The following is a 15,534-nucleotide window of genomic DNA, read 5'->3' as shown; positions in this document are numbered from 1 at the left end:
GGGATTCTGTCTCCCTCTCTCTCTGCCCCTCCCCTACCTGCTCTCTAATTATATAAAAAATAAACTTTAAAAAATAAAAAAAATTTTTAATTAAAAACAGAAGTATTACAACTAGAAAATTAGTCTTTCCTTAATCTGTATATTGATTGGCAACACCTGGGAAGATATCTCATTCCTTCCCCAAATCAAGATCAGCACTACTGCTCTGCCTTAGCCAAGGAAACTAACACAGGAAGGGGAAAAGAGTGGAACACAGAAGACAGGAAGGTGGGAGAGAATAAAGATCTGGGCTCAAAACTAGAAATCAATACAATTGCCTTTATCCAGGTAATGAGATTTCTACAGAATAAATAAATGTACCAGAAATGTTAGGATTTCTAGTTGTAAGCCAACCTTGTTTATTTGCAGGAGATTCAACTAGCTCAAAATTAGAAAAATGGTATTCAATAAATACCCATGAACTAATATGTACACATTTTATTTCCTAACCGAAAGGTTTTTATAAATAGGCTATGTTAGAAACTGGAATACTACTGTATAAGTTGTAGGATCATCAAATAATCTTTTGTGTATTTTGTTCCTGAATTAAGAGGTGTGTTTAATTCCATTACATAAGCCAAAAAGGTACTATAAAATCAGATCTTGCCAGGAATATTCCATGCCCCTTCTATTCATTCATACCTACTTTCAAGCACTTAGAGAAGAAAGAAGCAATCCATTTACAACAAAGACAACCACCTCATGCATTAAAAACAAACAAACAAACAACAAAAAAAAAAAAACAAGGGAAAAGCTAGTCATGAGGCACCACCACGAGGGCAGGGACTTTTGTCTTGCTCACTGTTGTCTCCACAACCATCGAGAACCTTACCCAGCGCATAGTAGTTGGACACTAACTACTTGCTGACTGGATTAATCACTCTTCGAAGAAATAATTCCGGGAAACCAAAACAAAACTATTTTCAATGTTAATGGTTTTTCTTAAGGCTTGGAAGAGTTCTACTGTTTTATATTTTTTCCAACTACTCTAATGGAAGAGTACTTCAAAAGAAAGAAAAGAGGTTTTCTACAGAAATATATAATACATATATGTGTATGCATATTTGTATTTATAGACAGAATTATATATAAGACTATATTGCCCAAACTAAGCCAAAAATAGATAAACTTGGAAAAAACTTTCTATAAAACACTGTTTCAATATAATTTTATTAGCAGTTATTACATCAAAATTCACATTTATAGGATCCAAAGGACTGTCTTAGAAAATTCTAAAGTATATGTAATAAGCTTTCAACAGTAAGATACAACATATTCTCATTATAGCACAGCCCTTAAAAAGTCAAGAATAATACTGAGAAGTAAGTGCAGTTCTATCAAGAACTAGAAATGAATTCTGCGTGCAGAGTGTCACTTAAAGCGAAGTTCCATGAAAGTATAACATACTTCTATGGATGTGAATTTCAGTGGCAAACATCATTGGCTTCCAAACTGACACTAAAGGAATTTCCAATCAAAACACAAGCACAGTGGCTTTCATCCAATATAGAGCTATGACAATTCTACAAAGAGACCCTGAATCCTTAAGTACTTATATGATTTTTTGCTGTGACACTAGTACAAAACACATCAACTCTAATGCATAGATTCTGACACATTATGACAACAGAATACTAAAGATAGCCTTTTCCTAGATCAGAAAATGCTGAGTTTTCCAGTGTAATAAATGCTGGTCATTGCTGATCTAGTGAAATTCTACATCCTCCAGCTTGAGCAGTATTGTAAGATTCACAAATATTACATTTCATGCCTAATATATGGAACTGGACAGTAGATCTCCCATTGCAATCATTGCAGAGAATCTGAAAAGTGAAGAGAATTCAAATTAAGTATATTAAACCTTATAGATACAAAGTGGCACTGTCTGCCCAAAACAATTCCTCAAAAATCATACTGAAGAACTGAAACACATATAGGTAAGTCTAAACATTTCCCCAAATAGAAATGTCTTTTATTTATTTTCTGAAAATTCTAAGAGGGCTACTAAGGTAGCTTTGAATTTAGAAAATGAAAGTGTAAATTTGAGTCAAGAAGTCTTATTTTAAAACTGTTTCCAAATAGTATATAAATAGTACTGAGCATAAAATTTAACATAGGCATTATCAGATTGACAACTATATTTACAGTTCAAAACAACATACATGATTTCATTATTCTTCCTTGACACTTGCAAAATTATCTTAGTTAATAAAATCTTTACACTTATAATATTTTTTTGCTTATTCTTTAGGTTTAATATACTAAGCTGTCAATCTTCTATGCCTCAAAAATAAAGTCCAAAGAAGCAGTTCTTAAAATTTAGTTAAAAAATAAAAGGTTTTGGCTCATCCCTAAAATGACAGTAAGAGGGGCACCTGGGTGGCTCAGTAGGTTGAGCGGCCGACTTTGGCTCAGGTCAAGATCTCACAGCTCGAAGGCTTGTGAGTTCAAGCCCCACATCAGGCTCTGGGCTGACAGCTCAGCGCATGGAGCCTGCTTCAGATTCTGTGTCTCCCTCTCACTCTGCCCTCTCCTGCTCATGCTCTGTCTCTCTCTCAAAATAAGTAAGAAACAAAATAAACAATAAATAAATAAATAAATAAATAAATAAATAAATAAATAAATAAATAAATAAATAAATAAATAAATAAAAATGACAGTAAGGTATCACTTGAGAATTAATCTCTTCTAACACAAAGATCCCAAAAAATAAAAAAGGTGTTAACCTGAAAACAGATCAACGCATTAGTATGTAAGAAAAGCATTAGCTTTAGAATACCCATACCTGTTTTCTTAAATTCCACATAAGTGAAATCATACAGTATTTGTCTTTCTCTGACTGACCTATTTCACTTAGCATAATACATTCTAGCTCCACCCACATCTTCACAAATGGCAAGATTTCATTCTTTTTGATGACTAATATATGTGGAATTTAAGAAACAGAACAGATGAACATATAGGAAGGGGTGGGGGGGATGGGGAAGAAAGGGAAACAAACCACAAGAGACCCTTAACAACAAAGAACAAACCGAGCGTTGATGGAGGGACATGGGTGGGGGGTGGACTGGATGGGTGATAGGTACTAAAAAGGGCACTTGTGGAGAGCATTGGGTGTTGTATTTAAGTGATAAATCACTGAATTCTACTCTTGAAACCATTGCGTGATATGTTTACTAAAATTTAAAAATAAATAAGATTAAAAAAATAGAATAGTCATACCATAGTAAATAGAAAACTTCCAAGTTTGTTCAAAATTATAATTTGGAATACAATCTGAATGTAGAAGGATTAGTGGTTGCCTAGAGCTAGGGGACTGGGGAATGACTGCTAAAGGGTATGGGATTTCTTTGGGGGGCAATATCCTAAAATTGACAGTGGCTGATGTTTGTACAACTCCAAGAATATACTAAAAAGCACTGAATTGCACACTTTAAATGGATGAGTTACACGGCATATAAATTATATCTCAATAAAGCTGTTATTTGAAAAAATGACCTACATGGAACAAAGCACACTGAAGCCTCTAGTAAAACATCACGTAATTACCAATTAGTATTCCAAAAGCAATCCTTCATTTACCTTACTAACAATTCAATTATCCACATGAATAAAAAGGGTAACGAACATTAAAAAACAAAAAGTAATCTTCTTCAGAAATCAACAAATACGTATGCCTGAAATAAAATTTAAAATAATTAGAAATAAAGCATCATTAAAAACATCAGACCAGTAATTCACCTCCACACCATTACATGACTGACTGGCTCTGACAAGTAATATGTAAATAATTCAGAATAAAGTTTCTGCCTGCCATCTAGTGTTGGGAAGAATTGCATAAAGGTATTCTTAGAATTTTTTTGGTCTGGTCCTTTGAATTTAAAATTTATATTTTGTCCTTCCCATTAATCATCACATTGGTGTTTCTGCCAAAGCAGTATTTTTTAGACAGATTTGAGCAAAAAGGCAAAAATAAACAAGAACATCAACTAGGAACCTGAAAAGTTTTAAGCATTGATCGTACTCACATCCACAGTCATGTTCTGATATTCTGATGGCATAGGAGTCTGTGCTACCTCATCATCCAGCTGTCTCCAGTACCTAGTCATATCTAAAGCAGAGTGCATACATAATGGACATCTGTAGCCTCTAGAAGAAACAGAGAGGTTATTTTCCAAACATTTAACAAGGAGTATATCAACTCAGGTACACAAGAGGATGCATGCTAATTGGTACATAAACCATCCAAAACAGAGCATTATTCTGAATTTTAAGATGATCAGTAGATCCATGGTATTTTTTAAACCTACTCTTTTTCCTCAGCTCTCTAAAATTAGAAGGAATCAGCCCGTATTCTTTGTAGAATATATTCAATATATTTTAAAAGCCAATTAAGCTACTTTCTAACTAAATGACCTCAATTCCTTAATATATTCAGGCAACTTAGATCATATTATTTTCTCTCTAAACATTCTGAAAAAGTTCCCTTCTATCTGGCTCTTATATTAAATTAAAATTTCTGCTTATGAAAATACATTTACACAGTCTCTTCTATCCTACTACTCTCATCTCATTGTAACATCCTTTCCCCATAATAGTTTCTGCTTTAGATAATCTTGTTACCAGCTTTCCTTGCAGATGATTATCCTGGGCCAATATACTGACCTAACAGGATTCTGAGTGACAATACCTCAGCAATCTTAAAATGCTATCGATTGCCTCTGGTAGAGCCCATGCCTCCTGTTAAGCAAGGCCAGAAAATAAGATTCTCTTGAAATGAGGGATGAGATAAGGCATACTGCAGACATGGGGGAAAAGGTGCAGTCCTACATACACAAGACGCTTTGCCCAGTTTACCACTATGCATTTACCCTGCCCATCTCAACATAAATATGTCACGCCCAACACAGTGTGAGGAACAGAGCTGGCCCACTTCCACATCCCCGAAAAAATAATAAATCAGCATCTTACAATAATTAATTTTTAAAAATCCCATCAAACACTCACTCTTTCAACATTTCTTCATAACACGTTCTGAAAAAAATATATAACATTGTTTCAGTAAAACAAAAACTATCTCCACTATTTTCAATTTTGAGAGAAAAAACACAAAATTCCTTTACCTATGTAAAAGATGTCCACACGGCAAGACATGAGCAACAACACGGGATGTGTGAATGTCCTGTAAAGGAAATAAATGTTAGTGCCTGCATGAAGACAATATAAACATCCACATATCTTAAATTCAACAGGGAATATTTCCAAAGCAAATTATATTTTAAGCTTACCTCCAAACATATTGGACAATTCTGCCGGGAAACATTTTCAATACACTGTTTAAAAGAAAAACTCAAATTACTAAAAACTTAACTAAATGGAAATGACAAACAGATTTACTAATAAAAACAATAAAGGAAACAACACTACTAACTTACTAAAGATAATAATTAACAATACATGTTTCTTATATGTCAGATAAGAACTGAACAGCTAACTCACATAACTATTTCAGGCTTTGCACATTACCTGAAACAATGAAATTGCTCAGTATATCTTAATTGTTCAAATTATCTTCATTTTACACATAAGGAAAATCAGTGAATCAAGATTTACCAAAGATGCAGAGACAATAACTTTTGGAATCTATTTTATATGTGTTTTGCTCCAAAGTAAACTACTTAATAATATCGATAATGGTAAGAGTTCATATTCTTGAAATTTACTACATGTCATATACTAAGTACATTACCTGCATTAGCTCAGTTAAGTCCCACAACTCTAAATGAAACAGGTACATTACCCCATTTTACAGATGAGGTATTTGAGGCCTAGAGAAGCTAAATAACTTCCAAAGTCATTTGCCAATAAGAAGTGGAACGGTTTTTGAACTCCAACAGGCAGCCTCCAGTGTCAGAGTTCCTAACTTGACAAGACAGTGTATGATTAAATGGGGGAAGGTAAGGGGAAGCGCCACGCCATGGATGATGCCCAGGTTTTTTAAGTAAGCACCTGAGTACATGATAGGACCATTTACTAAAATACAGACAATAAGAAATAACTGAGAAACAAGACAAAGATACCACAAGAGAAAATGTGTATATAGTTTTTGACAGATAACACGGCTATCACCCCAACTCAAATCTGTAAAACCAAACAATCTTTTATCTCCAGCAAATTTACAATCTATTTATCCAGTACCTTAAAAGCAAGGGCTAAAAACCTTGGGAGTCTTTACTCAGCCCCATTCTTTTTCCCTTATTCATTGTCACCATATCCCAAATGTTCATTATTCATCTCAATTTATCTTAATACTTGACTATTTTAGGCTAGTTATTATCTAGTACCTATTTTTAAAAAACCCTCATTAATGTTAACTATACTGGAATTAAAATTTTTTAAATTTTAAAAATCATTAGTCTCTCTGTTCTGTGATGTTTATTAGATTTTTTTCTAAATAATGAAAAATAATTTTAAAGGAACTGGTATCATGATATAATTACTATATCCAAATTAAAAATATTTCTAACTATGAAAGAAAACCCAAAAATATTTTCTGAATTTTCTTGGAATGCTGTTACATTGCTATTTCTTCTGTACTGTGCATTTTCACTTATTCTTAAAACCAGTATCAATGAGAAGAATCCATTACTAACTTACTTAGAAGTTGTCAACAGTATGCTAATAACTGATATAAATATTCTTACACACTATGAAGAAGAAAAAGAACTGTAGATCAGATATTCTGAGGCATAGATCTGAGGACACCTACTTAATACTGCTTAAGAATAAAAAGCAACAGGGGCGCCTGGGTGGCGCAGTCGGTTAAGCGTCCGACTTCAACCAGGTCACGATCTCGCGGTCCGTGAGTTCGAGCCCCGCGTCAGGCTCTGGGCTGATGGCTCAGAGCCTGGAGCCTGTTTCCGATTCTGTGTCTGCCTCTCTCTCTGCCCCTCCCCCGTTCATGCTCTGTCTCTCTCTGTCCCAAAAATAAATAAACGTTGAAAAAAAAAAAAGAATAAAAAGCAACAGAGTTGTACTTGGTAATATCTGAAATTAGCATGCTTCCAAACATATTAGGATTTAAGCTAGTTTTCAAACACAATACAATATTTTTTTAATTACACAAACTTAGTTATATACCTTGTGCTTTCCTTGGAGATTCATAGCTAGACATAAGTTACATTTCAAACAATGGAAAAAATCTTCCTTTGGACCAATCCTAAAAATACATGTGAAAGTCAAAAGATTAGATTCATTTTTACAGAATGGTATCTATCCAAGTCTTTTTTCCTACAAAAATCTACACACACACACACCCTTTGGGCTTTATTTTTTACATAAATGGATTCTTTCTCTATATCCTGTTCTCTGACTTTTTCTTCACTTAACAACATATCCTGAAGATTATTCTATGTCTGTCTATATAGAACCACTTCATTCCTCTTCATAATTACATAGTATTACATAGTATGGATAGACCATATTTTTTAAAGTATTCCCTTATATAATTTACTATCTTTAGTTAATACGATGATATAAAATACCTATCTTTATACAAACATCACTTAGTCTATCTGTTGATAATCTTTTATAAGATTTCTAAAAGTTAAACTATGGGTACTGAGGGTATTGCACCACTGGTTTTGATACTGACAAAACGACCTCCAAAAAGACAATACTAAATTATACCCGCACTAACCATGTATGACAGCACCTGCATTCCCTGCACCCTAGTGAACACTGGTTACCTATATGATAGACAAATACAAGATGTCATTTTAATTTGCGTTTCTCAGATTATGAGACAGGAAATATATTTTAATATTTATGAACCATGTGGATTTCTACTGTAGACTGCCTGTCCATGTGCTCTTTTCATTCTTCTGCTAGGGTATTTGTCTTTTACCATTTTAAAGCAGCTGTTTATATATCCTGAATATTAACCTTTTTCATTTGTATACTTACAATTTTCTGGTGTGTGACCAAGATTATCTTGATTTACATATTTTGTCATACAGCCATTTTAATTCTATGTATTAAAAAGCCATTGATATTTTCTTTTATGGCTTATGCTTCTATCTCTTATTTAGGAAAGACTTTTGAAACCTCTAGGTCATAAATATATATATACCTCTAATACTTATGGGTTTTAATTTTATATTTTTCTTTTATCCATTTGAAATGTAAAGAGATATGATAAAGAGAAATTGCTAGTTGTCCCCAAATTTTTATTTTCCCCTTCTTACACAACAACAGAACACTCAGGCAAAGGGCTGTCCTGAATAAAGACTACTTGCAACTTCTCTGGAGGTTGTGAACAGAAGAGATAAACGAAAATTCTGTGTTACGTCCTTAAAAGGAAAGCTCAACAAACCCTAAACACAAGCAACATGAAAAAAAACTCTACCATGGATCATCATAATCAAACTGCTCAAAACCAAAGATAAAATCTTAAAAGCAGCTGGGGGGGGGGGGGGACTTTATAGTGGAACAAAAAGAGGATGACACCAGATCTCTCACTGGGAACAATGCAGAATGTATATCCACAAAATACGGCAGAGCAACATTCGGTCAGCCTAAAATTCTATATCCGACAAAAATATCTTTCAAAAATGAAAGTAAAATGAAGAGGTTTAAAACATACAAAAACCAGGAGACTCCGTTTAAACAAAAACAGTCAACTTGGCGTCAGTACATAGTCACAGTTAGAGGGGACCTGGCAGACTCTGCAGCAGTGTCTCTCAAACTTCACCTCAACACACAGTAAGTACTTTTACATCTTGACCCAGTTCTCCCTTCATTTACATATATACACACACACTCGAAATGCTAATGAAAGTTCCACATAACAGTACTTATCCTTACCATGTATTTATCTCTTTTTTATGCTTTTTTTTAAAATGGTGGCGGGGACTAACTAGATTTGCTTCCGTTTAAAATAACTACTCTAAATAATATAACCTCTTCACTTCCATCCTCAACTCCAGTCTCTATCTGTCCCACCCCCTCACTCCATCCTTTCACTGCCTTTTCTTAGGCTTGGCTATTTATTTATTTCTACCCAGACCATTCTGATCTATTCAGCCTCGGCCTATCTCTGTTATAACTTTACTGAAACATTCCTAAAATTAAGACCACTCCAATCCCCATAATCGGACAAACTCTCTAGCAGTGATTGCTTATTAAGCCCATTCTTCCACAAACAGAATAGAAATTTAAGAACAAGAATCATGCCTTCTATACTCTAGTGCTCTACACATGACAAAGATTGGTCTGATGCTTATTTAATAATTTGCAGAAATGTGAAAACGCACATCATTCTCTTACAGCATCATCTTATTAGATGTTATATTTCCCCAAATGTAGTTACAAACTTATATCTTCTTAAACTTTAAAAGTAATTCTCATTATTTAAAACATATAAAACCCAGAAGAACATGAACCAACAAATATACCAACAAATACCTAAAATCACTCAGGATCACAGCACTCATGGATAACTATTGCTAATATTTTGGTATGTATAATATCCTGACAGATAATTTTTATGAATCATTTTCCCAATCCCTAAATATCATTTAAGAACATTACTTTTGATATGGGCTTGCAAATTAACAATCTCCCAAACATACAGGTTGTTTTTCATTTTTCACTATTATATTTATTGGTACAAGACTTATACTACACAGAAATCTTGGTACATATCTCTATTTCCTTGGGATAATCTCCTAAAGATGGGATTATAGAGTCAAAGGGATGAAACATTTTTTTAGATCAGAAATCAGAACACCAAAACCACATCTGTTATATCATACTCTCATGGTAAGTATCATGGTGCTTATCTAATAACACTAAGAAATTTTATTGCCCCATTTATTAAAAAAAAAAAAAAGCTCATTCTAGTACATTTCAGTAAGGATATATGTACCTTCTGCCAAAAAATTCAGTATTGGATGTCTGCCCCTAATTAAAGAAAAACTGAAATCCTATCTTTTAGGGCACATCGCTCTTTAAGAGAATTACCACCACACTCAAAAGATTACCTAACTATCATGAAACTATTTTAAAATATAAAATCAGGAATAACATATCACTAACTCTAAGCAGTACTGATTTCCTTACAGTGATTACTGCCTAAAGACAATAATCGTCAAGCTCATACCTCCAGACCAGAGCCAAGCCTAGAGGTGCCTTAAGCGCCAAGCACAAGAAATCAGATCACCCTTGCCTTGCAGCTTTGTTTAATAAACTAAAAGCAATAACTAAATTTCATAATATACTGAAGACAAAAAATACTTGTCTTTAATATCCAAAAGAGGAATTACTGTAAAAGATTATCAAAGAAGGTTAGCTACAAAGTGAAAAGATTGATATTTATGCAAATATATAAGAACTCATACATTCAAATGACATGATTTTTTTTAATGTTACCATGAGAGGGTAGAGTTTCCAAAAACACTGCTATTGCAAAAACATTTTTTAACCTGTCTTTTGATATTTTTGTTGTTTAAAAAAATAGTCATTATCTGATGGTCATATGTCATTTCTGACTAAACACAGTATATGCCAATCTTATTTAATAGAGTTTGCTCCCAATATCTTTTAACAATCTGAAAAAAAATGAAGATGAACAGCTCTGAAAATCCCCAAGGGGGGGGGGGTTGAATTTTCAGTGTGCCACTGGCACTCTGAAAGAACTGTACAAAGATGCTTCAAAGACGGGTGGGCGCCTGAGTGGCTCACTCAGTTCAGCCTCAGACTTCAGCTCAGGTCATGATATTGCAGTTTACAAAGTTCAAGCCCTATGTCGGACTCTGTGCTGACAGCTCAGAGACTGGAGCCTGCTTCAGACTCTGTGTCTCCCTCTCTCTCTGCCCCTCCCCAACTCACACACTCTGTTTCTCTCAAAAATAAATATTTTTTGTTTCAAAGATTTTGAAATGTTTCAAAGATTGAGATTTTTGAGATGTTTCAAAGATTTTTGAGCAATGACAACAGAAATAATGCTACCTAAAATACCTACTTGAAGTGATAACAATCCTTTAAAACACATACCATAGATGAATGGCCTCACTCAAAAAAAATGAACAATGTATTTCAAATGAAAAAAAAAAAAAAAAAACATGGATTCTTCATCTAGTCATTCAATAAGGACTTCAATTCACAGTATTTTGTTACATGAACCTAAACCAACCCATTTTGCTAAAAAGATGTGTGACAGCGTTCTTCCATCTTTTATTATGTTCGTACACCAAAATTTACTCAGTATGGCTGAGTAAAATGGACAAATGTTGAAGTATGTGCATAAAGCATTTGGAAGAGAATAGATGATGTAAAAATTGAAAAAATTCACAGGACTGACATTCTAGTAGGGATTTATAAATCTAAAAATAAAAAATATTTTGTTATATTGGAACTAAAATGATGGCCACCTTTAAATACAAGGTTTCAAAAACACTGAATTTGGCAATGCATAGACACAAGTAAGGATAAGCCAGAATCTTACTAGTGATGTATCTGAGATCTGGAATCAATATTACATTTTGATGGTACAAGTGCAAGAAGAACCAAAAGTAATTACAAGCTAGAACCTATTAGAACTATATCTAAAACCTAGAATCAGTTATTAACAAGATAGACATGTGCCAGATCATGACAAGTGACCAGTGAATACAGTCAAGGGATATTGTCAAATTTAGTACATATCTTTTCAAAACTAGAAAAATATGGAATCAAAATTTGGATTTACAATGCTTAAATTCTTATTAAAATTTCCAATGAAGTTGTTTTTCACCGCCTTTATTCTTACTTCTATCATTCATAATAATATATATAACAAAATATTTATTCTGTTATTTTAAAAGGTTTTAAAAACATACTTAGACGGTAAATGTTGATGACAAATTTTCCTCACATACAGAAAGGAATAACACCAAAAACATTCTGCTTAAGATGCACAGCCTACATATTACGAGCACACACTGTGTACATGGTACTCTCAGGTATAAAAATTTAAACTTTTGAAAATACCTTGATCTCATGAAGCGTAATATTACCAGGTATAGGAATTTAAAATTTGAAAATATCTTAACTTCACAAAGCTTAATGTATACAGGGTAGTATGAGATATGTATCCTGCAGTCTCAACAACTTGAGTCAACAAATTAACTATAAAATGTATTGATTCCTTTATTGTAATAGTGGTAATTAAAAGCTGTGTGCAGATCTGGCATACAAAATAACTCTGTACAACAGTGAAAATCAATTGGAGCTCATGAATCAAATAGGAGAAACCCTAGAAACAAGGCTGTTTCAAAAAAAAAAAAAGCCACAGAAAAATAAACATAGCATGAGTTAAAAAAAATAAGCAAAACTAAACATATATTGTAAACTCCCACTCCACAATCGATAAAATAGCTTGTACAGGACCAAAGCTCCCACTGAGAACTACAAAGTCTGGATTCAAAGAAAACAAGCAATTTAAAAGCAGTAAAAAATAAATAAATAAATAAATAAAAAATCAACAAAGGGCTTAAAGGGTCAATATTCCAGACAGAAGGGAAATACACTGAGAAAAATCCAACAGTCCCTGCTTCACCCTCCTTGGGGGACTTGCAGATCCTAAACTATACTGTCAGAAGCAAACAAGCTAAGCAGCAAGCAGCAGGTAAGAGGATATGAAACCACGCAAACCCTCTGGCAATTTCTCGGCTAGGGAGGCAAAAAACTGGGAGCCCAGATCCCATTACAAGAGTTGCCCTGATAAACTTTAAATCAAGACCCCTGAGGAAACATGTGCTAGGAGCCTGTGTTAGGGAAAACAAAAAAGAACAGGAATATAAATAAAACTTGGCCTCTAATCATCTCAATCTTTACTTATTTATTTTTTAATGTTTATTTATTTATTTATTTATTTTTTTTTTTTTTTTTTTAAATTTTTTTTCAACATTTATTTTTATTTTTGGGACAGAGAGAGACAGAGCGTGAACAGGGGAGGGGCAGAGAAGGAGGGAGACACAGAATCGGAAACAGGCTCCAAGCTCTGAGCCATCAGCCCAGAGCCTGACGCGGGGCTCGAACTCTCGGACCGCGAGATCGTGACCTGGCTGAAGTCGGACGCTTAACCGACTGCGCCACCCAGGCGCCCCAAATGTTTATTTATTTTTGAGAGAGATAGAGTACAAGCAGGGGAGGGGCAGAGACAGAGGAAGACACAGAATCCAAAGCAGGTTCCAGGCTCTTTGCTGTGAGCACAGGGCCCAATGCGGGGCTCGAATTCACGAACCATGAGATCATGACCTGAGCAAGTCGGGACACTTAACCAACTGAGCCACCCAGGCACCCCATAATCATCTCAATCTTTAACTGGATTAGTAGGATCTGGCTCTACATGAACTGCTTGCCAAAAGAAAATTCTCTTTGGAGAATAATAAATAGCATTCAATTTTGTCCAACAACCAACTAAAAACAATATCAAGCATGCCAAAAGGCAGAAGTAAAGAACCAAACACCAAAGGAGGAAAAACAGAAAACAGAACTGACCCACAAATAATCAACATATTGGAGTTATCAGACCCTGCCTTTAAATGACCAGTGATTAATATGTTGAAAGAAGAAAAAAAAATTTTTTTCACCTGAAAAAATTAAAACTACAAAGGGTGGGGGTGGGGTGGGAAATTCAATGTAAATTCTATAATTTTAAGAAAAAAACTAAAATTAAAAACTCAATAGGTTAAATAGCAGATTCAACACAGTATGACAGACACATCAGTAGGAACTAGCCAATTTAAGCATGAAGGGACAAGAGATAAATACAGAAAAAAAGAAAAATGTAAGAGACATATGGGACAGTGAAAAGGTCTACACCTAAAGTCCCAGAAGGGGCCAAGAGCAAGAGGCAGAAACATTATCTGAAGAAACACTGGCCAAGAATATTTCAAAACTAACAGAAGACATCAAGCCATAGATTCAAGAAATTCTACAAACTGCCAGCCAGATAAGTATCTCACACACCTGGACACATCATGGAAAAACTAAAAACCAACAACCTGAGGGGGGCACCTGGGTGGCTCAGTCGGTTGAGCGTCCAACTTCGGCTCAGGTCACGATGTCATGGTTCGTGGGTTTGAGCCCCGCATCAGGCTCTGTGGTGACAGCTCAGAGCCTGAAGCCTGTTTACGATTCTGTATACCTCTTTCTCTGTCCCTCCCCTGCTCATTCGCGCAGGCTCTCTCTCTCAAAAATAAATAAACGTTAAAAAAAAAAACCTGTAAACATTAAGAGGGGGATAAAAGATTGCCCTCAAAGAGGCACTAATAATCCTGACAGGCTATTTCTGAAACAGAAACCATGGCACCAGAATATTTTTAAAGTGCAAAAAGAAAGTAATTCTATACTCAGCAAAGACAAAATTTTAAAATGAAAATAGACATTTTCAGAGAGACGAAAAACTGACGGAATCTGTCACCAGCAGGGCCTCACTGGAAGTATTAATAAAAAGAATTCCTGAAGCCAAAGGAAAATAATCCTGAAGATGAAAGAAATGCAGAAAGGCAAGAAGAGCAACAGAAATGGTAAATATGTAGGTAAATGTAAGAGAATACTGTTTGAAACAATGTCTTACAGAGTTTAAAATATCGTAGATTAAAAGACATGACAAGTACACGTAAAGCCTCTTAGTTAAGGTTCTTACACTGTCCAGAAATGATAAATGCATTACTCTAGTAAGCCAAGGATGTATAATTTCTAAGATAACTACCAAGAGAATAATGGAAGAATATATCTCTAATAAGTTTATAGAGAATAAAAATGAAACTTAAAACACGGGGCATCTGGGTGGCTCAGTCGGTTAAGTGGCTAACTCTTGATTTCAGCTTACGACATGATCTCATGGTTTGAGGGTTCAAGCCCACATCATGCTCTGCACTGACAGTGCAGAGCCTGCTTGGGATTTTCTTTCTCTCTCTCTCTCTCTCTCTCTCTCTCTCTCCCCCTCCCTCCCTCCCTGCTCCACCCCTGCTCACATTCTCCCTCAAAATAAAACAATAAACTTTAAAAAATATTTTAAAAATAAAGTAAAATAGAAAAATTGCCGATTAATCCATAAGAAGGCAAGCGAGGAGACGGAAAAAAAGATAGATAAATACTAAGGGGATAGAAAATACTAAACTTGTCGACTAAACTGTAAAATTGTACATTTAAAATTTATATATACAATTATATTAATAAGACTAAATATGCTAATTAAAAGACAGCTTTCATTAAACTGAATAAAAAATTCAACTACATTCTGCATACAAGCTACATGCCTTAAATGTAAGCATACAAAATGTTTGGGATAAAAAAATAAAAACGGGGGCACCTGAGTGGCTCAGTCGGTTAAGTGTCCAACTTCAGCTCGAGTCATGATCTCCTGGTTTGTGACTCTGATCCCCGCATCGGGCTCTCTGTTGTCTGCAAGAGCCCACTTTGGATCCTGTCTCCCTCTTTCTGCCC

The 15,534-nt window shown here is 34.6% G+C and overlaps 1 protein-coding gene across 3 annotated transcripts in view; it reads right to left on the bottom strand.

Annotated features, from left to right (window-relative positions):
• Nucleotides 1–1,190: 1,190 nt before the first annotated feature.
• Nucleotides 1,191–15,534, bottom strand: part of RCHY1 (ring finger and CHY zinc finger domain containing 1) — a 22,046-nt gene continuing 7,702 nt past the window's right edge. For 2 of the 3 annotated variants that reach the window (XM_047855421.1, XM_047855422.1), the window contains 6 exons: nucleotides 7,180–7,258; nucleotides 5,328–5,372; nucleotides 5,163–5,221; nucleotides 5,047–5,073; nucleotides 4,068–4,188; nucleotides 1,191–1,862 (listed from right to left, as the gene is read on the bottom strand). In XM_047855421.1, coding sequence (XP_047711377.1) covers nucleotides 1,734–1,862; nucleotides 4,068–4,188; nucleotides 5,047–5,073; nucleotides 5,163–5,221; nucleotides 5,328–5,372; nucleotides 7,180–7,258 — 460 coding nt within the window. In that variant the 3' untranslated portion in view covers nucleotides 1,191–1,733. Of the gene's footprint in view, nucleotides 1,863–3,621; nucleotides 3,717–4,067; nucleotides 4,189–5,046; nucleotides 5,074–5,162; nucleotides 5,222–5,327; nucleotides 5,373–7,179; nucleotides 7,259–15,534 lie in introns of all 3 variants that reach the window. The other variant, XR_007151493.1, reaches the window with a different exon arrangement.

The sequence above is a fragment of the Prionailurus viverrinus genome, chromosome B1 (assembly GCF_022837055.1).
Source record: "Prionailurus viverrinus isolate Anna chromosome B1, UM_Priviv_1.0, whole genome shotgun sequence".
In the NCBI taxonomy this organism is placed as follows: domain Eukaryota; kingdom Metazoa; phylum Chordata; class Mammalia; order Carnivora; family Felidae; genus Prionailurus; species Prionailurus viverrinus.
Note: the sequence above shows the minus strand (reverse complement) of the source record. Positions and strands in the feature narration are given on the sequence as shown.